We start from the raw sequence: 25,228 nt of genomic DNA on the forward strand, positions 1-25,228 counted from the left end.
AATTGGAGGTGAGACTCTGATTGGTTTAATGCATATTATTCCTAAAACACACCCATAACTAATTAAGAGAATAAGCACAACTTTTTTAGACCATGTGCCGGCACACTGACATTTATTCTGTCCTTACAAAAGCAAAAGTGGATTTGGACACACCATCACTTCTTCTTTAGAGAAGACTAGCACTTAGATCGTTAAAAAAAACCTATTGAAACAATTTAAATAAAGAAAATGTATCACCACCACTTTTCTCCACTGGTAAAGTTTTATCAACCTGAAAATATCAAGATCAATCAGGAAAATAAAAACACTTGACACTCAGCGGAGATTCTTCTTTGCTGTCTTATTGCTTTCAGAACATGACTTTAGTGTGTGGCCATTTCAGCATCCACACTAAAGCAGATTATTGTCCAGAAATCCTGCATGTTTACTCCGCTTGCTTTCATAGTGTTGACATGTAACTTCACTGTCTGATGTCGTTTAGAGGGTGTGCTAATAATAATCATTCATAGATACTGTTGTTTTAAATCCCTAATTTTTGGTAAACCATTGCAATATGCATGTTTGCAATATTCGGAGAATTTCAATAAATTGTACATCCCTACTTTTTTTAATAGTTCTAAACATTATTATTTAATTTTGATGGTCATAACAGGTCATTTTCAATCAACAGGTAATTTGCCTGGAAAATTACAATGTGAAACACTTTTACAACCAATCAGATGATTCCTAAACCGTTATTTAGACTAAATTTCCTGCTCACTCAGTTTTTGTCCACTTTGTCAGGATATTACTTGATTGTGTCCCAACCAACAAGCCTGTTGTATCTCTTCTTCACAATAAAGAATAGTGTGATGCACAACAATTCATAGCCTATCAATGTTTAATATGAAGTCATATGGACAAGATATCCTGTTGCTCACCAATTGTGCTCTATTGTAGTCCTAAAATTTTTCATCTGATTGTTGTGTCCTAACCAGGCATTTGCCCTTCCAAGCTGACAGCCCAAATATTGTGATGCATGACACTTCGCAGCCTTTGTCTACTAAAATTTGCCATCTGTTTAACCAAGCGACAAGTAATATATCAGTCCTCACCTAAAGCGCAAAGTTTGCACAATAGTTGCCAATAAGAGCGTATTTGATGTGATAATCCAGTAAAGCAGGGTGTTTCAGATGCCTGTCGCTCTGTGTTATATTTAGAAATGCATCAAACCGTTTTCCACAGCTCGATCTCTACTTTGATAATACTTAATACTATGATGATAACACCTCACATATTCATGCTACCTGTTGACACAGTTTATTAAACACAAGTGGGTCCCAAGGAGCCATTAAAGTACGTAGAGGTTTTCCATCAGCGTACGATGACAAGCTTGCCAACTCAATCGACTCCATTCGCTGTATTGGCTCTACACCCATCCCGTTCGCGGATAGATAGACAGACAGAGGTGGTAAAAAGTGGTGTCAGCTGTGAGCTCTTTCCACCACTCACCTATTAACCTTCTTCCCCCCGGCCTCGGCTCTATCAAAGCGGCGTGTATCGACTTTTAAAGACAAGCATTCCCGGGACGTCAAAACATTGATTTGCGACTGACCCGCGCTGTCTGCGCTCGGGGCGGCGGCGTGTTGCCACGCAGCGGCGGTCCTGTCGAAGGTTAGCCGTGCACGAAGCCCAAGGGGAATCTCTGGAAGGGCCCTCCCAAGCTTGCCATCACCCACGGCCCGCTTCACATTGGGTGCGAAAGTAAAAAAAAAAAAAAAAGGAAAATAGCTCACTCCTCCGAGGTGATTTCAATTCAATTCTCACCCATTAGCCGGCGTTCGCTCCGCAGTCAAATTACTGCGAGATTGTTTTCCTTGCCGTCGCCGGCAGCCGATGGGGTTTTAGATTTCTTCAAGGTGTTTTGAATGGTGGTGAGATGAAAACAGCGATGGCGGTGCATTGAGCTGCCACCACATTGACATGTTACGTCAGATTGGAAGCGTGTTGATGGATTTCTTCCATCATTAGAAGTTTAGTTCAGGATGATAACTTGCATATGATTTTCTGCAAATGATCTGGTTGTGTTTAACACGTTATCTCTGTAGAATATTTTTAGTATAGCTCTCCAAACTTGACCTACAGTTGAAGTCAGAATTATTAGCCCCCCTTTGAATTTTAGTTTTTCATATTAAAATATTTCCCAAATGATGTTTAACAGAGCAAGGAAATTTTCACAGTATGTCTGATAATATTTTTTCTTCTAGAGAAAGACTTATTTGTTTTATTTCAGTCAGAATAAAAGCAGTTTTTAATTTTTAAAAAAACATTTTAAGATCAAAATATTAGTCTCTTTAAGCTATATATTTTTTTCGATAGTCTACAAAACAAACCATCATAATACAATAACTTGCCTAATTAACCTAACCTGCCTAGTTAACCTGATTAACCTAGTTAAGCCTTTAAATGTCACTTTAAGCTGTGTAGAAGTGTCTTAAAAATATCTAGTAAAATATTATTTACTGTCATCATGGCAAATATAAAATAAATCAGTTATTAAAACTGTTATGTTTAGAAATGTGTTGAAAAAAAAAACTTCTCTCCGTTAAACAGAAAGTGGGGAAAAAACTAAACGGGGGGCTAATAATTCTGACTTCAACTGTATATAGTTAGTAATAGTTCTAGAACACATTCCTATGTCCATTTGAGAATTGTTTAGTGTATCAAATTATTTAATTAGTATAATTCTTCTCCTTTTTTGTTTTTATTTAGACAAAAACAATCTAGGCTGAAACTTAAACTCATGCAAAAACGCTTCACATTGTTATATTTTTTTCAGTTATTCAAAGAGTTATACCATTAGGCTAATTCCATAAAACTAAAACTAATTCTTAATTGATTGCTTTAGGCCTGTAAAACAGGCAATTAATCAGAGCGGTCAAAATTAATGTTAATATGATGTCAGTATTAAAATAAAATGAAGCTTTATATTGCTCGCACTTATGTTGATGGTCTGTTTGTTGAATTTAAGTCACATTGCATCTACATGCCAACTATTTCTCATTAGATTATCAGTAGACTGTTTGGGTTGGAGTTAGGGTTAGTGTAAATTGACATGCTTGTCAACTTAAACTAACCCTTGTCAAGTTTCTTATATTCAGTTAAATGTCTGTTGAAGGAGCAGAATCAACAAATATTAAGCAGACAGTCTACTAATAGTCAAATGGACCATCAAAATAAAGTGTTACCTTAATTTATTTCAAGAAAATGTGTTAATGGACACGTTTTTACTTTATTCACATTGTATAACAGTGGTTTGTTCTGTAGACAAACGAACAAAAATATAGCTTAAGGGGGCTAATAATATTGACCTTAAAATGTTTAAAAAAAAATAATAACAGCTTTTATTCTAGCTGAAATACAACAAATAAGACTTTCTCCAGAAGAAAAAATATTATAGGAAATTCTGTGAAAATACTGTGTTCTTTGCTCTGGTACCAAAATTTGAGAAATATCTGAAAAAGAAAATAAAACAATCACAGGAGAGCAAGTAATTTTGACTTAAATATATATGTTTTCTTATATATATATATATATATATATATATATATATATATATATATATATATATATATATATATATATATATATATATATATATATATATATACAATTTAAAATTACAACTTTGATAAATATTTGGATTTTTTATATTATTACTATTTTTTTCTTTTTGTTATTATTTCTATGTAATAGATTTCTAAATAAAAAGAAATTTGTTTTTCAATTAAAGTTAATTCAAAGTCTAAATAAAAGTCAAATTAAAGTATATCATAAAAATCTATATTTTATTTTATTTCAGCTTCATTTGCATTCCTGAAAAATGGTTATTAGTTCTAGTGTTAGCTTATTTAACTATTCCACCTCACTTCACAGGATGATTCCATCAGTGGTGGATTTACTTTGCACATTACTTCTCTTCTCTTCTCTTCTCTTCTCTTCTCTTCTCTTCTCTTCTCTTCTCTTCTCTTCTCTTCTCGCCTGCTGAGTTTCAGAGCTCAAAGATGTGTCTTAAAGTTTTTTTTTTCTGTTCCAGCAACCGACTACTGCTTCTATCTAGAGTACACACCTTTACCTTACATGCATATCTATCTACCCTATCAACCAGTTGCTCCTCTTGACTAATTTCAGACCATCCATCCATCCCTCATGTAAAGACACATCTTTCTCACATGTAAAAATCTCCAATGACTGACACTGTTCTGCTGTCAAGTGGGAGCATTCCTGTCTGTCTATTAATCTCTCAATCTACTGTATCTCTGTGTATATCTATCTATTTGCATGTCTATCTGTCTTTATGTCTGCACTTCTGTCTGCCTGCATGCCTGCCTATCTGTCTATCTGCCTATTAATCTATCTATGTACTGTATCTGTGAAAATCTATCTGTTTGCTTGTCTGTCTGTTTGTGTCTGTCTGTCTACCTTTGTCTGTACTTCCGTCTGTCTGTCTGTCTGTCTGTCTGTCTGCATGCCCGTCTGTCTGCCTATTTGCCTATTTGCCTATTTATCTATCTACTGTATCTGTGTGTGTATATCTATCTTTTTGCATATCTGTTTGTATTTGTCTGTCTGTATGTGTCTGTCTGCCTTTATGTCTGTCTGTCTACCTGTCTGTCTATTAATCTGTCTATCTATAGTATCTGTGCATGGTTTCCGCTACATTCATTCTTCCATGGTGGGGCGCCACACCAAAATTCATCCCGCCACGCTACTTTACAGCTTCTCATTCAAAACATTCAGTCATTTTTTAAATAGCGGGTTATAATCTCATCAAAAAGTATTAATAGGTAAGTGAATTATAACAGTGCGAACTTTTCTGTAATTGTAGTAGTGCTGTGCGCTATTTGTTTAACCCTTTAAGGCAGACATGTCAAACTCAGGCCCGCAGGCCAATTTTGGCCCGCACTACAATTATATTTGCCCCGCGAGATGATTTCAAATATGTATTACATCTGGCCCGCTGGCCCGAACGCGTCAAGCGCTGGGTGGCGTCAGCGCAGCCATTCATTGTGTATGTGCGACGTCAGTGACAAAGCGCAAGTCCGTGCTGAGGCGCAGAGCGTGCAAGGGTGGCGTTTGACTCCCGATTTAAAATATTTTTAATTCGAGCGTCAAAACGTTGTGACGACATCTACGGGCGGCCCATATGAGAGCAGCCGGTGCTGGGAGTTCCCGATGTGGAGCAGGAAGCTAAGCTTAGCTGCTGCTAAGCGATAGAAGGGGCACTGCCGTCCGCGACACTATGTATTAAACTTTATTAAAGGGACACCACGGAGAAAACTCTGCTCTATCGCTTAGCTTAGCTTAGCAGCGGGCGTACTGCTCTGCATCGGGAACTCCGTCCGACCTAAAAATCAGCTTCTCTCCTATTGGCCGCGCCCAGATGTCGTCACGGCGTTGGCGCCAGACTCCGGAGCCCGAAAACACTCACCTCTTGTGTTGACGCTCATTAGCAAAGCTGCTACGAAGCACACGCTCAAATCCAACCTCCCGAAAAATGGCCAAACGAAAAATAGAAAACAGAAGCTTTCAAGATAGATGGGAGACAGACTACTGCGCAAAGCCTGACTCCAGAAATTGATGCACTTGCATGTAAAAAGCGGTGCCAAGTATCTGGCTTGGACCCATGTGCATCATCAGAGTAAATGAACAGTGAAAAAAACTAAAATGGATAAATATTATTTTATTTACTGATGGCATGGTCTGTTCAAAGTTGAAAGAGATATTTTTTTAGGTGTTGGCCTTGATGGTCTGTGATGAAAAGATTTAGGTTACAATTAAAATGAATAAAGTTAAAGATATAAGCCTGATATTTTTTTTCAGTTTTTATTTTATTATTTTCTTAAACCTGTTCTGGTTTCAGTATTTAAGCAAAAATTGTAATATATTAAGATGGTTAATACAGTAGTTTGCTGTATCTTAAAGATAATAAAAACATAAAAAAAAATTTGTCTGGCCCTCGACAATGTTCTTTTTTTTAATTTTGGCCCTCTGTGAATTTGAGTTTGACACCCCTGCTTTAAGGTGACGTGCTGACTGACTTACTGACAGGTGCGTGATGTGTGACCCGTTGTAGCTTTCAGTTAAGATGAACACAGTTTATATAATTATACTTTATATATAAAGGTCTGTGGCTCTGCATACAATGACTTTATCTTGATGGAGTTTATAACCTTTCACTTTACTTCAGGACGCATTAATGCCGCTCTGTAGATCTATTGGAGACATTCACAAATACTCTTAGCAAATCTAATAAATGTTGGAGACATACTGGTTACATAAACGCACTAAATCGCTCTTCAGCAGCGTTTATTTAAGAGCACACAAGAAGATCTGCACATGATCAGTGTACATTGAGGGCGCGCAAGAAGTTTTGAGCACAGAGATTCACATGCTCGTATTACATGAATGCGATCTCGACATGTAATACTGCGCTCACGACATTTGTCAATGAAATAACACCACAGGAAGTTGGTAGATATGTGTAAAAGGCCCAACAGAGTCTGCCGCCACAGCTGGAAAAAATCCTAGAGGAAACACTGCTGTGTGTATATCTGTCTGTCTGCATGTCTGTCTGTTTGCCTTTGTCTGTACGTCTGTCTATCTATCTATCTGTCTGTCTGCCTGCCTGCCTGCCTGTCTGTCTGTCTCTCGGCCTACAGTCTATCTACTGTATCTGTGTGTATATCTATCTGTCTGGATGTCTGTCTGTTTGTGTCTGTCTGTCTGCCTATATGTCTGGACTTCCGTCTGTCCGTCCGTCTGTCTGTCTATCTGCCTATTAATCTATCTACTGTATCTGTGTGTGTCTGTCTGTGTGCCTGCCTGCCTGCCTGTCTGCCTGTGTCTGTCTGTCTGTCTGTCTATATGACAAGTAATCTATCTATCCACTGTATTTGTGTATATCTATCTGTCTGTCTGTCTGTCTGCCTGCCTGCCTGCTTGCCTGCCTATTATTCTATCGATCTACTGTATCTGTATGTGTGTGTGTGTATATGTATGTATATATATATATATATATATATATATATATATATATATATATATATATATATATATATATATATATATATATATATATATATATATATTTGTCTGCATATATATATATTTGTCTGCATATATATATATTTGTCTGCATGCCTGTTAATATTTGTCTGTCTGTCTGTCTGTCTTTGTTCTTCCGTCTGTCCGCTGTCTGCCTATTTATCTATCTACTGTATCTGTGTGTATATCTGTATGTCTGTCCGTCTCTCTGTCTGCCTGATGTCTGTCTGTCCATCTGCATTTCTGCCTATTTATCTACTGTATCTGTGTACATGTCTATCTGTTTGCATGTCTGTCTGTCTGCCTTTGTCTGTACTTCCGCCTGTCTGTCTGTCTAACTACTGTATCTGTGTATATCTATCTGTGTACATGTCTGTCTGTCTGTCTGTCTGCCTGCCTTTGTCTGTACTTCCATCTATCTTGCTGTCTGTCTGTCTGTCTGTCTGACTGTCTGTCTGTCTGTCTGTCTATCAAGTGTATCTGTGTGTATATTCATCTGTCTGTTTGTCTGTGTCTTTCTGTACTTCTGTCTGTGTGTCTGCCTGTCTGTCTGTCTGTCTGCCTGCCTGTATGTCCACTGGCTCAGGGCGTTTCGCAGACCTGCTGGGAACCGGAGCGGCCTCAGCGTGTCAGGCCCAGGAGGGGAGGCCGTCGGGGACCACGAGGGGCGAGAGGGGGATTAAGCAGCCCCAGGTCTGTCACGGTGACATTTCTCTCCTTGCCTCAGCAGCAGGGGTTGGGTTTACCCTCCTAACCTTCAACTTTCAGCCTTAACCCATTAATCCCTTTGTGTCTGCCCGCCCCGCGCAAAAACACACTCACAATATGGCAGCAGGAGGCTGTGGAGGCAAGGAGCCGGGGTCCCTTTGACAGCTTTTCACCCACAGACAGGGGCCTTCATCTCTCTACATTCCCCAGTGGACAAACCTCCTTCCTCCCCCCTACTAAAACAGACAGTTGGTCACCCAATTGGTCATTTTTGCATTTGTGTGTGTGTGTGTGTGTGTGTGTGTGTGTGTGTGTGTGTGTGTGTGTGTGTGTGTGTGTGTGTGTGTGTGTTTTGCTGGATTTTGTGGATGTGGCTCAAAAAGGGACACCTTTGCTGAAGTGCATTCCGAGGTTAATTGTTTAGCAAACTCATATTTAGACAGAAAATGACATCTTTTGCTCATTACTGAGGATTTTAGATAAACATTGACCTGCTAAAACTTTTTGTGCACTTTTTTTGTAGTCATAAAATATCTCATTTAAATTACAGCATATTCATGTTGACGATATTCATGTGTCCACAATCATATTTGGGTGATATAAAAACAATAAGCGCTTTTTTTTTAATTTCCTGATCTTAAAATAGGATCCAAATCCCTCTCATTTTGAGGCCCACCGCAACGTGATGTAGGAGTGCTGTTTTCCCACTACTGATTTGATTGCCGCGTACTAACATGTCTCCGCAGTAATGCGTATAATCAGATCAACATAAAAACTGGGATTAAAAGATCTGTTCAGCTCGCTGTGATCATCACTCATCATCAAATGTGGTCACGAATGAGTTTTACAGGTTTAATACGTTTTTAAAACAGTGCTTGTTTGTGATGAATTACAGCGACTTTACCGTCTTTATCACCAAAGCTGCATGTCAGTACAATTATAAAAGAGGACGCTTCAATCCCGGATTGTGGATGTCAAATCAGGTTTATTTTGTACATTAACATAACGGATATCCATACAGCAGTGGATATTAACATGCATCCTGTCACATTTTCCTTGCAAAAACAGTACAAAGTTAAACGCTGTGTGTGTATGTGCATGAACTTTGCAACAACATTGTGTGTGACTCATCGTTGCAGAAAGGCTTGAAATAACTCCACAACAAATACATCAAATAATCATTGAATAAGTTCTTACTGTAGAATTTCTCACAAACATTACGTGAGATCTGCTTTCTTCATGTCTGTCACTGTGCGGTTTATCTGACGCAGCCGAGACGGAGATTGAGGCACACTCTGACAGGAACGGTGGACGGAGAGAACTAGCATTAAAGGCACAGGCCACAAAAAACAGCGACAGAACATTCCAATATTCTGAAAGGTATAATAAATAATCTGATGGGTGTTTTGAGCTGAAACTTTACAGACACATTCTGGAGACACAAAAGACATACCTTAAATCTTGAAAAAGGGGTAAAATAGATGCTCTTTAAATATTAGTCATTTTAGAACTGTGCTTTATTTAGAAAGGATATTTAACATTTAAATTAATCTACTGAAAACAATGCAAGTTAGTTAGTTACCAAGGCAGCATTTCTGCCCCTCCCTCCACCTCCTCCTCTTCCTACCAGACAGTTTGTCACCCAATCAGTCACTTTTGTGTATAGTTTTCCTCCATACGCAGATTCGTGTGTTTCAGTGACTCATTTAAATCCTCAAATGGCAAATGAAAGTGGCACCTTTTGCTGAAGTGTGTTTGTGAGGTTAATTGTTAAACAAGCTCACGTTTGAACCGAAAGCTCTAGCGTCTCTGGGAATTAGCGTTACCTGCACCCATCAGATGCTGTCATCTTTAAAAAAAGAAAAGAAAGAAAAAGACAAAACGTTTGGATCTCAGCTTTTGAAAAGTACTCCTACATGAGCGTTTGGGCAAATATTTGATTGCATTGCTCAGATTTGAAGCCGGATCTGGCTTGTTGAAGGGACAGAGCGGGCGTTAATAATAAAAGAGCTCATCTGAATTTTTGGGGCTTTTCATGTGAGCCCCCCCGTCGTGGCAAAATCCCACAGGGATAGAGATTTGCAAGTCCTTTGCCTGTGTGTATGAATAAGCATGTGTCTCAAGGTATTTCTGAATGGGTAAGAACACAGGAGCCTTCAGGATATGCAGCACAGAAGGTGCGTGGTTGGAGGGCAGTGCCCCCTCTGTTACCCCTCCTTCTCACCTATCGCTTTCTCTCGACACCATGTCGTTTTTGTGTTGTTATTCGTTTTATTCTCTTTTCCCTCTTGCTTTTTATATCAAAGTAGCTGATGTGAGAGCATCAGTGTCCTGTACCATGACAAAGACCTTTTTCATCAGTTTTTCATTTCATCAATTTTTCTGGTTCGTTTAGATATCACATGTGTTTATAAGACATGTTTGTTTTCTTAAATTATTATTTAAAGAAGTTTCTTATGCTCATTGAGGCATAAAGTGAAAGTATGAATCTGGTGTTTTATCTCTGGGTCTCTCTGCACTGAAAAAAAAAGATTCATTGCATTTACAATTGTTTTTAAGGTAAGTGGTTGCGTTTATGTGGGCTGGCTTTAAACAAACTATTTAAATTTAGTAATGTTCAACTTAATTTGTTTGTTTAAATTCAGCCCATATTTTTCGCAACCCATTAAAAATAGTAAGTCCAGTGAATCATTTTTTTCAGTGTGTTTCTGTTTATTATTTAGTTTGTATTTTACTTTGATCTGTTTACTGTCTGTCTCTCTACTGTATCTATCTGTTGATCTGTCTATCCCCCATCAATCTGTCTATCTATTGTTCTATTGTTATTTTGTCTGTGTATAATTATTTCTCTATGGATCTATCATTTTATCTTTCTATTGTTCATTTTATGTGTTGATCAGTGGTTCAATATTTTTTATTTGCATTGAATCTATGGTTCTATCACTTTGTCTCTTTTTCTGTCATTGTATAATTATGTATTAGTTATACCTGTCATTTTATTTCTTTGCTGTGCTAATATTTTTTTAATGTAGATATTTATGTCTTTTTAGCTGTCTTGTCTCTCTTTTTGCACCTACTATTCTGTCTGTGCTTCTCTAGTTTAGCTCTTTATTGTTTGATTGTTTTTTTTTTACACTCTTTTTCCAGTCTTGGGTTTTGTCATGTTATCTGTCTTGATTATCTCTTGTTTTATATATGTTGTTCCATCATCCAACCATCTCTTCCATTCTAACTACATGTCCTATACATCTGTCTATTGCTCTTTCTGTCATTCTGTCTGTCTGCTCTGTTCTTCTCTTTTTCTATGCCAAATAAATTTCTGTTGCCTTATGTTTTTTAGTTGAATCAAGCAAACTTTTCTAGTCATTTCAATTTACATTAGTCAAAACTGACAAAAAAAAGCTAAACTTTGTATTATTAAAAATGTTGTTAAAAATAAGTCGAATCATTAAAATAAGTTAAAGCAAATTAATTTGCCATGAATTTTGCCTCTTTTTTTTTTGGAGTGAATTCATTCTTTCTATAATTATTTATTAAGTTGTTCTGTCATCGTTTCATGTTGAACTTTCATTCCATTGATTGTTTTTAGACTATAGTGGACTCCATGTACAGTAGACTGTGTTTCCTCTAGGATTTTTTCAAGCTGTTTTTTACACAGATCTACCAGCTACCTGTGGCGTTATTTCAGTGACAAATGTCGTGAGCGCAGTATTAGAAGTCGAGATCGCATTTATGTAATAGCCTACAGCATGAGGATCTCTTTGCTTGCGCGCCAATTTCCTCTGCTCGTGCACAAAACTTCTTGCACATCCTCTCAAATATAAGCCGCTTCAAGAGTGCACAGATCTTGTGCGCTCTCAAATAAATGCTGCTGAGGTGCGATTTAGTGCGTTTATGTAACGAGTATGTCTCCAGCATTTATTAGATTTGCTAGGGATATTAATGAATGTCTCTAATAGACATACAGAGCGGCATTAATGCGTCCTGAAGTAAAGTAAAACAGCTATACGTCGTGTTTGCTGGCCTCACGCATCACGCACCTGTCAGTCAGCCAGTCAGTCAGTCAGCGCGTAACCTTAAAGGGTTAAACAAATGACGCAGAGCACTACTACGGTTACAGAAAAGTTTGCGCTGTTATAATTCAGTTACCCTTTAATACGTTTTGACGCGATTATCACCCGCTATTAAAAAAAAAAATGTTTTGAATGAGAAGCTGTAATGTAGCCGTGGCGGGATGAATCTTGGCATGGCGCCCCACCATGGAAGAATAAATGTAGTGGAAATCATGGTAGGGCTACACAATATATTGTTTCATTATCAATAATGTTAGCATATACAATAGACGCATTGCAGGATCTGCAATGTTGAATCTGGATTATAGTTTATCATTTGCATGTGTTTTTGTCTGAGAATGTAAGAGGATTTAAAAAGTATTTAGGCATAAGAAATCATACCCTTTAATGATGATTAATCGTATTGAATTATTCATACAACAAAGACTATGCAGTATTTAATTAAAGGTTAGATTAATCTAAAAATAAATAAGACACTGCTCTTATATTTTTTTATTTACTTTTCTTTATTTTATTTATCTGAGCTTGCAGTTTATTTATTATATTTTAATATATGCATTCAATAGATGCATCCCAAATCAGAATCTTTCCAAATCAATCTAAAATGATAAAATCTTCACAATTAGAGATATTCAAGTCAGCTGCTGAATTTGTATTCATATCACAGAATAACAAACTATTGCAAGTATTGATTTGTCTAATATCATGCATAGGCATGGGAAGATCAAAGTCAAAGTTATAAAACTGCCAAAATTTTCTGTTATACCGTTTTACGCTTTATGCAAGATTGTTTTTTTTTTTTTTTTTTTTTTTTGTTTGTTTTTTAGGACAGCCGTGTCTTCGGCAGAAATTAAATCCAAAGATAACGTTTTCAAGTTGTAAAAAAATGTGTTTTTGAATAAAGACAGCAGAAGTCAATGATTTACTTCAATTATTTAGCCTGACATGTTTACTGTTCCAAAATATTTCAAATGTTTCTCAAAATAAAATATATTGGCTGCATCCAAAATAGCCTACTACTCATACTGCATTTAACTTTGAATTAAATACTCGACCGTTAGATAAGTACGTTCTATGAATGCGAGTAGTATGAATGGAGTTTGGACGAACTAGAGATGCCATTTTGTCATCATCACATGACATACCAGCATCAGTTGCAATGCTTCACTCCCATTTATGAATTCTCTTGTGGTGCATAATGGGATGGCATAGTGTTCTTCAGATGGGCATTTCAGAATCTTGCTGGAGGTAGGTAGACACCCCGGGTAGTTCTCTCGTAGTGTTTTTCGTATTCTATGAATTTAGACATACCACTCGGTTTGCATACTGTTTTTAGCATACTACATATAGTATGGAAGTATGTGATTTGGGACCCAGCCATTGTGTTCAAAGCAGGAAAAAAGTTCTTGTTCTTTACCCAGAAATTAAAAAAAGAATATATTTTAGAGCAGTAATCACAATACCATGAAGCGGTGTTATTTTTATCCATGGTTATCATACCGTTAGACACTTATACCGGCCATGCCTAATCGTGCAGCCCTAACGAACACTCTTTAAAAATAAATGTCTGAAACCTGTCACACGGGCGATACCTTTTCAAAAGTTTTTGTACATTTAGTATTTTTGTACGGGTCCAAATCGGTTTCTTAAGGGTACACTTTTGTACCTTTCTTTATACCATGAAGTCTAAACACGTGAACACAATCAGAAGTTTTAGCAGCAAATTATGATACTGTGTGTGGCTCTCTAACATGTTCACCTGATTTATGCAGGATTTATATTGAATATTGACTGTAGTTGGGAAAATATAAAGTATGAAAGTAGCTGTAGCATGAATGTGAAAGTTGACCATTAACAGCAGATTTCTACATTTATAGACACTTGAACCTAAAATCTTAAAGATGTCATTGTCAAGTACCCGTCATTCTCTCTCTGTCTGTCCCTCTGACTTGTCTCTTCTTTCTTTTCTCTCTCTCTCTCTTCTCTCCCTTGTGTTCCTGTTTCTGGCCCTGGCAGTGGTTCCCATCCTCTCACCCATAAAATCAGCATAAAATTGACCTGACTCTGCCAGATCAGATGGAGGAGTTGGGCTTCAGATCCCTGGGGAGAGGGAAATTCAGTCTTTGTAAAAATATTATAAGACAAGGTCCGTGAAATCTCACAATGGGATTATGTAATGCACCTTTGTCAGTCTATTCACTTCTTCCCCTCCATCCTTTTCCTCTCTGAACTCTGGTCAGCACCGGTGGAGAATATGCAGGAATATTCACATTTTTCATGCAATACAACAAGCTTTGAGTTCTTCGCAGTGGCAGGGTTTGGTTATGAAAAATGGAGAGATCCGTCCAACGGAGGAAGGTTGGAAGCTGGAGCTGGGATCACGCCCGACATGCTAAATTATCCCAGCATTCGTTCTGCTAGTCGCTGCTTCATCTGACATCAGTTCCTGCACAGCAGAACTGAATCATCAACACAGAATGCAGAAGCAAGAGTTTCTGTTCAGATATGATGGGAAGTTCATATTGTTCATCTATAAATTGATGCTGGCAAGAAAGAGGAAGCAGTTAGCATGCAAATCATTGAGTTGATTTAGTTACATAGCTGAAGTTTGGTAATATAAGAAGCCAATTAAAAAAAGAGTCACTATTGGTTGCCAGCTTGTGAACTAAATGAAGTTATATTTTCGTATTTTAGTTTTAGACAAACTATGAGGTGATTCACATTAAAACCATTCATTTGGTCGGCGCCAATAGACTAGTGGTTAGTGTGTCGATATATAGCACTAAGGTGCTTGTGGTGACCCAAGTTTGATTACCGGCTTGAGGTTCTTTGCCGATATTTTCCCTCTTTCTGCGCCACATGCTTTCCGGTCTGTAATCTTCACTGTCCTCTACATTAAACGTAAATAATTATGAAAAAGTAGTTGATTGCATTTGTTGACGCAATATATTTTTACTATTTTATTTCAATATATACAGTGGGGAAAATAAGTATTGAACACATCACCATTTTTCTCAGAAAACATGTTTCTAAAGTGCCGTTGATTGAAATTTTGAAATTGGTAACAACCAAAGAAATCCATATATGCAAAGAATACAAATCTTATTAGTTTACAAATTATGTTAAGCATAATAAAATGAAATTACGCAAAGAAAAACCATTGAACACATGAAGAAAGGGAGGTGGAAAGCAGTGAAAGCCAAGACAGCAAGTGAAATCTCTCAGTAGCCATTCAGCAACTTTCTGCCTTTCGTCATTGTAAATTAATTTTAGCTGCTTCAGTCCAACATCTACATTAGCAGGATGATGAAGATGAAACCAGGGTGGACATTTCAGCAAGACAGTGATCCAAAACACAGCCAAGGAAACTCTCAAATGCTTTCAGAGAAAGAAAATCAAGCTGTAGAATGGCCCAGCCAATCACCTGACTTAAAACCAATAGAAAATTAAAGATCGGATTTGAGAGACGAGATCCACAGAACCATCAAGATTTTTACTCTGTTGAAGTCTGTGGAAAAACTCACACCTAAACAACACGTGTCTTCATTCTGCATATGAGCGGTGTCTTTAAGCTGCCATCACCAAAAAAGCCTTTTATACAAAGTATTGAGTACGTTTCAGTTGTTCAGTACTTTACAGTCATTACATTTTTATTACACAACTCATTTCTTTTAAGATTTTTTTTGTTGGTTCAATTCTATGTCAACTGAACAGCTTCATAAGAAAAGCTATTTCCAGGAAAAAACATGACGTGTTTAGTTCTTATTTTCTCCGAGAAAAGGGCAACCCACTAAATTGCATTGTTTATAGTGGTTTAAGTGAGTGGATGAAGCTGAAAAGCTTTCTAGTGACCAATTACCAAAATACCTGAATGCATTAATAAATGACAATGTTAATATGATGAAATTATTGCATAAAAAAGACTAGCCTCCTCCATTCCTCCAGAACGAGCCTCCTCCATTCGGCCTCTTTACTTTCTCTTTATTTTACTTTTACTTTTGTGGATAAGGAAACGGTGTTGTACGCACTCCACTAAAGACATTCATCAGCACATAAATGTAATTTATGCAGATGGTCTGTTTAACTGTGTTCTCGCTAGTGAAGCGTTCAGTTTTTTCATTCAGTTTTTCCACTTACAGTCCGCTATGTAAATAGCAAATGCACCATGGCGCGACCCACCTGACTCTTAAAGAGAATGGGAGATGAGACTCTGATTGGTTTAATGCTCAAAACACACCCATAACCCATTAATAAAATAAGCACAACCCTATTAGACCCTGCGCTGTGCTCTAGATTGTTAAAATAGAGCCCCTAATGTTATGATGGAAACCCAGCTAGTGATGATGCTTTGTCAAGTCAAGCTTTATTGTCATTCCTTTACATGTGTGGACATACAGAGAAACGAAATGTGGTGTCTCACAGGACAACGTTGCCACTTAAATTAATCAAATACAAACACAACACTGGACATAAAAATAAAACTACGCATAACTAACATATACTGTAAGATACTTAAACTATACACATAAGTATCAGTTACAAATGAAAATGAAGAATGCAATGTGGGAATGTAAAGGAATACAGACTTTCTGGAAAGGTGTGAAAGAAATGATTGGAAAGATTCTTGAGGTGAATATACAAATGTAATGTAATGTAATGTATTTTTTTATTTTATTTTAGACAGAGCATACATTTATGAATATATGTATCCTGCAAATGAAACGGCTTATTTCTTTAAATTAGAAAAGTATATTTGCACCAAAAATAGGCCGTTGGCTGAAAGAGATGGTAACAAACATGTCAATGGAAAAAAATAAAATAATTTTTGATTTGAGTTTGGGGACATTTTATGTTGTTTTTAAATGGTGGTGGAGTTGGAAATGTTTTACTAGGAGATTAGTAAATGAGGTGAGATTGTATTCTGATGTAAAACACTGAGATGCCTTTTGTTTTGTTTGTTCATTTGTTTGCTTGTTGGTTTATGTTAAATCTGGCACATGGAAATGTGTATGTACATGTTAAAATATAATAAATAAAGAATGCTGAACCATAAAATACAGAAAGATTTAAGCATTAAAAACATTCTCCTCAAAAATATGGCTCTAAACTGCAATGTACACCATTTCAACCTTTGAAGAAACTGGCTTGCATGGTTTGGGACTTGTGTTTCTGCGCATTGATGGATTTGCTCTTCAGTGTTTGGACTTTCAGCAGTAAAAACTAATTAAACCACACTGTACTGAACTAAACTGAACTGGTCTAATACAGTTTTAATCTACTAGAACTTCTATGCTAAGCTGCTTTGACACAATCTACTTTGTAAAAGCGCTATAGAATTAAACAAGTTGAATTGAATTGTTGGCACTTGATTAATGAAGTTGTATCCCAAAACAGGTCTGTCTTTAAAGGTGTTTAAATCCTAGTTTAAATGGTCTATTCATTATAAGCTGTTGTTTCTTTTATTCAAAAGCTCAACTCGCATATACATCATTCTCAATACAAAGCATTTTCTATTGACCGGCTTTTATCATGACCTCAATACATGTGGAATGACTGAAATAACAACAGTGAACGTGGTCATGCGTTTAGTCTTGTGTAATATTGCTGTACAAGTCCTCTGTGGTGAATACTCTCATATGATTATATTTATCTTTTATCAGACAGGATATTTGAACTTCCTGTAACAGACCACTCTTTGATGAAGGGTCAGACTTGCTCTCCATAGCTCTCCTAAAGAGACAGTTCACACAAAAATGCAAATTATATGATCATTTATTGAGATTGTATGATCATTGTTTCAAACCTGTTTGAGCTCTTCAAAACTAAAGATGATGACTTGAAAAATGTTGGTAAACAGCATTTATTGACCTCTGAAGTATGTTTTTGTATTTCTATGGATGTCAATGGTTACCGGTTTCCAACATTCTGCAAACTATCTTCTTTTTTTGTGTGTGTTCAACAGAACTCAAACTGTTTTGGAACATATAGAGTGTCAGTAAACGATGAGTAATGAGAATTTTTAGTTTTGGCTGAACTCTTTCTTTTAAAGGGGAGTAAATATTGTTTTTTTGGTTAACTACCCCTTTCATTTTTGTTTTGGTTGGCATTGTTTAACATTTACATTGAAGTTTAATCACATTAAATTTGTTAATTGTTAAAAAAATTGTAATCATAGGTGAAGGTGAAAGACGGAGGTGCTTTACACACCTCATTTTGAGAGTGTTTGTGTATGTCTGGGCTCTGAAGTCTTCGTCTAGTTTGATGGGTCTCGCACTGACCTTCAGCAGACGTTGAGATGTTGTTTTTGTGGTCCACAACTGATCTTTTCAAAAGTGACTCATAGCAGAGGCGTCTGGAGCTCTGCCTTATTATGTGTCACAAGGCGTGTCCTTTCATAGTCTGCACACACTTTTGTTTTATGTCAGATTATGTCATCTTTACAAAAGTTTAGTTTTACAAAACTAATATTCAGTTATGTTATGTAAGTGACTCCTGAATACTGGTTGGCATACAATAAAATATGAATAAATAAATAAAGGGCAAATATAGCTAACTATTGCATTGTATTTATTCTATTGTATTATGTCTATTACTTCTGCTGATAAGATGTAAACTATTACATAACCTAATTATGTTATTGTTATTGTATGACTATTATTATTTATAAAATTGAAAAAAATATGTGTTATGTGAAAACCAGGGTGTCTGCGGGGCCTTAAAATGTCTTCAATTATAAAAAGTAAATTGTAGGCCTTAAAAAGTTTTAAAGTCACTAAATTATTGTGTTGTAGGTCTTAAATCATCAATACGAAGGTCTTCATTTGGCTTTGTCCAAGTAAAGCTACTCAATCTGGCCAACATCCATCCAATTGCCTACAGTCCATCTCAATAAAACCTTATTTTATTGCAGGGAGAGACAGTTCACAACAGCTATTAGACATTTTTACAGCAAATTCCCCATTAAATAAGAAAAGAAAAAATAATTATGATTCCTTATGATAATCCCGGTAATAAACCGATAAAAAAAACTAAAAAAAACTGTGTCAGTCTAACATGTAAATTTTAATGGCCTTAAAGGGTCTTAAAAAGTCTCAAATCTGACTATATGTAACCTGCAGAAACCATAAATTCATATTAATTTCTATACATATCAATAAATTACTATTCAAATTCAAATTCTTTTTATAATTTTTCGGATAGTTATACTGTAGGTTATAATTATTATTATTGCTTATAATACAACATTTTTATTCTTATTATTCTTCTTATTGTATAATATATAATGTGTATGTATAATTATATTTCACTTGCATTCTGTTGATGATGATGATGATGATGATGATGATAATAATAATCCCAACCAATATCACATTGTTTTAATACAAGCATGTCATATTTTATTTATTATTATTTATCAGAATTAAATTTCTTGAAATGGCGAGTAGGTAGTGCTGTCACCTCACAGCAAGAAGGTCGCTGGTTCGAGCCTCGGCTGAGTCAGTTGGCATTTCTGTGTGGAGTCTGCATGTTCTCCCTGCGTTCGCGTGGGTTTCCTCCGGGTGCTCCGGTTTCCCCCACAGTCCAAAGACGTGCGGTACAGGTGAATTGAGAAAGCTAAAATTGTCCGTAGTGTATGTGTGAGTGAGTGTGTGTGGATGTTTCCCATACATGGGTTGCAGCTGGAAGGGCATCCGCTGCATAAGTGCTGGATAAGTTGGCGGTTCATTCCGCTGTGGCGAGCCCGGATTAAAAAGGGACTAAGCCGAAAAAGAAAATGAATGAATGAATGAAATTTCTTTTGATAATAATAATAATATTATTGTTGTTGTTATTATTGTTATTATATTCCACTTTCAGTACATTCTGTTGATGATGATGATAATAATAATAATAATGCCAACCAATATCACATGGTTTTAATACAACATATGTCATATTTTATTCATTATAATTTATCATAATGAACATTTTTGAAATGGTTTTATATTAATTATGTGTATTGTTATATTATTTTGGCACTTTTGATATTATTATTATTATTATTAATATTATTATTATTATTATATTTCAATTAAATTCTGTTCATGGTGATGATGATGATGATGATACTAATAATAATAATAATAATAATAATAATAATAATAATAATAATAATAATAATAATAATAATAATGCCAACCAATATCACATTGTCTAAATATAACACATGTTGTATTTTATTTATTATTATTATTATTATTATTTATCAGAATTAAAGTTCTTGAAATGGTTTTATGTTATTAACATGTATTATATTATTTTGGCACTTTTGATATTATTATTATTATTATTATTATTATTATTATTATTATTATTATTATTATTATTACAAACATATTAGAATAACAAAAATAGTAAATAATGTTGATAGTTGTTTTTTTGCATTTAGTAGTAGTAGTAGGAGAATATGTCCTTATTTTTTAAATACGTGTAAAATATATTTTAATATAATATTCATAAGAACAAATATTCAATGAATCCATGTATCCAATATGAGCCTATATATATCTAAACGATTACAGTAAAGCCTCCCCTTTAACAAATTTCTACTGTGAAATATTAATGCAGCGCCACACATCTGCTGCTCCTGCAGGTAGTGCAGTATTGTCTCGGCGAGTCTGCTTTTCCAAAAGGCCTTCTCTCCCTCAGTCTCTCTCCCTCAGTCTCTCTCTCGCGGTCTCTCTCTCCCTCTCCAACCGGATGACATTTGCATATGCAGAACGCCGTGTGCCGACACATAGGAGAATCCAGCCCTGCCCCCTCCCCCCTCATTAATATGTATGTGCTCTGAACGGTGCGCTGCTTGCTGATTAATGCTGTCTGTCAATTTCTTACAGATCCGACAGTGCTGTGGAAGTTCCCTCAGGACTTTGGAGACCAGGTTGGAGACAGGAACTTTTTTTTTTTTTTTCCTCTATATCCCACCACATCCACGACCCCTCCTGCTCCTCAAGGCCTTTCCTCCATCCTTTTTTTTTTTTTTTTTTTCCCCCACTCTTCTCCTTTTCTCTATTTCTCTCCCATGCGGTGTGATGTTGCTGATAATGAAAAGCAGTGAGCAGGTCTTCAGTAAGCGTTGTTCTGGTAATTATCAGCTGGCTGTGATGTGAATGGGTGCGGATGGAGCGTTTTTGTGCTGTATCTCACACCTGAACAGCTGGGTGGCTCTCAGGGGTTGGTGCAGTAGCTCTGTAGTAACGCATGATAACCATGGTTATGAGCAGTGATAGACTGATGGGGCAGATTTAGCAGATATTTGCCTCTTTTGAGATCACATCACACTCAACATATTGTATCGTATCGTATCGTATCGTATCGTATCGTATCGTATCGTATCGTATCGTATCGTATCGTATCGTATCGTATCGTATCGTATCGTATCGTATCGTATCGTATCGTATCGTATCGTATCGTATCGTATCGTATCGTATCGTATCGTATCATATCATATCATATCATATCATATCATATCATATCATATCATATCATATCATATCATATCATATCATATCATATCATATCATATCATATCATATCATATCATATCATATCATATCATATCATATCATATTTTATTATATTATACTATATTTTACTATATTATATTTTACTATATACAATATTTTACTATATTATATTATATTATACCATACTACATTTTACGTTTATATTTTACTTTATTATTTTATTTTACTATATTATATTATATTATACTATATTTTACCTTTATATTTTATTTTGTTATTTTATTTTACTATATTATACTATATTTTACTATATTATAATGTTATATTATTATATTTTACTTTTATATTTTATTTTACTAAATTTTACTATATTATATTGTACTATATTATATTTTACTGTATTTTATTTTACTATATATTATATTATGTTATATTTTACTTTTTTATTTTATTTTACTGTATTATACTATATTTTACTATATTATACTATTATTATATTTTACTATATTGTACTATTATATTAAGTTATATAATATTTATTATACTATATTATACTATATTTTACTGTATTTTACTTTTATATTTTATTTTACTGTATAATATTATATTATATTATACTATATTTTACTATATCTAATTTTACTATATATTATATTATGTTATTTTACTTTTATATTTTATTTTATTTTACTATATTATTTTATATTTTACTATATTTTACTTTTATATTTTATTTTATTTTACTATATTCTATTATATTATATTATATTATATTATTTTATATTATATTATATTATATTATATTATATTATATTATATTATATTATATTATATTATATTATATTATATTATATTATACTTTTATATTTTATTTTATTTTACTATATTATTCTATATTTTACTATATTTTACTTTTATATTTTATTTTACTATATTCTATTATTTTATATTATATTATATTATTTTATATTATATTATATTATATTTTACTTTTATATTTTATTTTATTTTACTATATTCTATTATTTTATATTATATTATATTATATTATATTATATTATATTATTTTATTTTATATTATATTATATTATATTATGTTATATTATATTATATTTTACTTTTATATTTTATTTTATTTTACTAATATTACATTATATTATATTATATTATATTATATTATATTATATTATATTATATTATATTATACTAGATTTTACTTATATATTTTATTTTATTAAACTATATTTTACTACTCAATTAAACAGTTGGTTTAATAATAACCCAACAGGTAACCCAATGATGGGTCAATTTGGCACCGACCTTCTGTTGGGTTATTTTTTAACCCAATCCGTTGGGTTGTTAACCCAACAATTTGGGTAACAAAAATAACTAATTTGTTGCGTTATTTTAAATTCATGAAGTTAGTGCCACTCCTCCCACAAAAACACCTGAGAGCAGTTTAGTTCATTTCCAAGCAGCAGGACAAGATGGTTCTGTCTCTCTTGCTCCTCCTCGAAGTACTGAACGAAATACAAGAATACACACATGAATTAAATAATGTCCAACATTTATTGTCATAAATAATGCTCCTAGAGGTCGCAAATCAACAAATTCATCTTTTGCCTCCTGGTATGAGGGCCGAACCATCTTGCTGCACAATCTGTATGGCAGTGGAGAAAGGATAGCTGGCTGAGTTGTTAAAGCGGCATCTCCAAAGCGGGATCTCAAAGGCTGTCTTTATATCAAACAGAAAAAAACACAATTATTAAACTCAAAACACCAACTTGTCAAGCATATGTTTTACACAGCGGATGCCCTTCTAGCCACAATCCTCTGGACTGTGGGGGAAACCAGGGCACCTGGAGGAATCCCACTCAAACACTTGCTCTATGGTGACAGTTCTAACCACTAGGGTTGCACGGTTTACCAGTATGCTACCACTATGGTAGTATTATGATACTTGGGCTCCAAAATACTGGCGGTGCTGCTATAGTTTGTAAAAGGTAGTATCATCATTAATGGTCTGTCTACAGTAGACAGTGTTGCATGTGGAAAAGTCACTAAAATGCTCACATGTGCAACAATAGACCATTTTAATTGAATAGTCTGTGGAGCTCTTGAAGATTGCATGTTTTCTGACGTTTCAAACGCACATCTGAATCAGATTTCTGTCCCTGTCAATATGATTTAATAGCTACAACAACCGCAACAATCTCTTTCAAAGAACGACTCACAAAGTGAAGTTTTGAATTACTTTAGATTGTTACCTGCCAAGACAAAAAAAATAATAATAAAATAGCTGAAAAACCCCAAAGAGCAACAGGAAACCACTTCATATAGCTTCATTGTGTTGGAAAAATGCTCTTTTTTTGTAACCAATTGAATTTGGTATAATTTATATCTTTATTTTAATGTATTTTTTGTTACAATCACAATTTCAAGTCAGTTTAACACAATGCAATGAGAAATAGCAGCAATTTCATTAATTCAAGATAAATTCTTTAGGTAAAAAGTGAACAGAAGTGAAAATCCGAGATATAAATCCTCCCAGATATGATTTTACTCACTTTAAACTTTTCAAAAGGGCATTACGGAGCTTCTGATCAGATGAACTGAACAGAAATGTTTTGATTGGTTTCTTCAGTGTAGTTCAGGTCATGTGCTCTCTCTGCTTCAGCAGAAGTGGGTCTGGGCCTGGGTCATAGTGCAACGTTGAGGTTTTCACACTTCTTTTTTTCTTTTTCTTTTTCTTTTTTTCTACTCTCTCGGCCTCAAGGTCTTCATGTACAAGCACAATACAAATTGGCCGGTTCATTACGAAGCCTGCAAGAAAGCATACGTGACCATCTTTGCCTTTGCTGCACTTTGCTCCTCTGCAGAAACTCTCCACTCTGAAACATTCGCAAATCAAAAAAAAGAGAGAGAGAGAGAAATCCTTGTTTAGTGACAAGATCGTTTCTGGTTTAAGATGTGTACAGATGGATCGGCCTTTTCCACATCCACATAAAGGCTCTCATTGAGTCGCCTCATTACCAGGATTAAGCGTCTTTGTACGGCTGCTCCCTCTCTAGCCGGCCCGAAATCCCTTTTTTCCCCCAAGTTAGCCAGCATATGGCAGCAGCAGCTCCCATCTCTACAGGCCTCCTTTGTTTATCCTCTTATTGTTGCGGCGCGTAATGACAGTTGTAGGCCGTAGTTTGGGGTGGAGGGGTTACTTTACCCCAGGGGAGCGCCAGGGCGAGGGAAGAGCCGGAGACAGACAGGACTGTGGATTATGGAAATATGAATTGATTTTTTATCCACTCGCCGCTCTGCTCGAATAGGGACTCTTAAATGAGGGGCGAACAGACTGGAGGCTGGCGAAATATGAAGTGCGATCCCTCGGCCCCAGAGACTCGCCGCGGCCGCCGTCACCTACATCTGCCATGTGGAGCAGCTCGAGCGCCGTGTAGATCTATCTGAATCACAAGGAGGCCATTTTTTGCAAATCGAGCAGACAGATGGAAAAGCAAGACTTTACTGCCCCGGTGTCTCTTAGATCTCTCTCTTTTTTAAGAAACGCATGTCGGTTTAAAGGGATAAATAAACAGATATGCATATGCGGGTTATTATTATTATTTTTTTAACATCTCGTTTCTGCGCTTGCCGCCATTTGAAGTTATTTGAAAGGAGTTAGTGTTTTTATTGATGGCGGGTTAAGGAGCAGCAGCTCGTAAATAACTGGAGAGATTAGCTGTTCTTCTTCTTTTTTTTAGCTGTTATGCACATTGAACTTTTCACAGCACAAGCTTATGTATGATCTCAATGTGGAGTTTCATCTGTAATTATTTAGTCACACTAAGAAAGCACAAATCA

General features: G+C 35.4%; 1 protein-coding gene across 2 annotated transcripts in view; it reads left to right on the top strand.

The window, feature by feature from the left end:
* Nucleotides 1–25,228, top strand: part of dennd1b (DENN/MADD domain containing 1B) — a 187,514-nt gene that overhangs the window by 34,961 nt on the left and 127,325 nt on the right. For both annotated transcript variants that reach the window (XM_056448448.1, XM_056448449.1), the window contains exon 3: nucleotides 20,744–20,787. In XM_056448448.1, the coding sequence (XP_056304423.1) occupies nucleotides 20,744–20,787 (44 nt within the window). The remainder of the gene's footprint in view (nucleotides 1–20,743; nucleotides 20,788–25,228) is intronic.

The sequence above is a fragment of the Danio aesculapii genome, chromosome 22, assembly GCF_903798145.1.
Source record: "Danio aesculapii chromosome 22, fDanAes4.1, whole genome shotgun sequence".
Classification (NCBI taxonomy): Eukaryota; Metazoa; Chordata; class Actinopteri; order Cypriniformes; family Danionidae; genus Danio; species Danio aesculapii.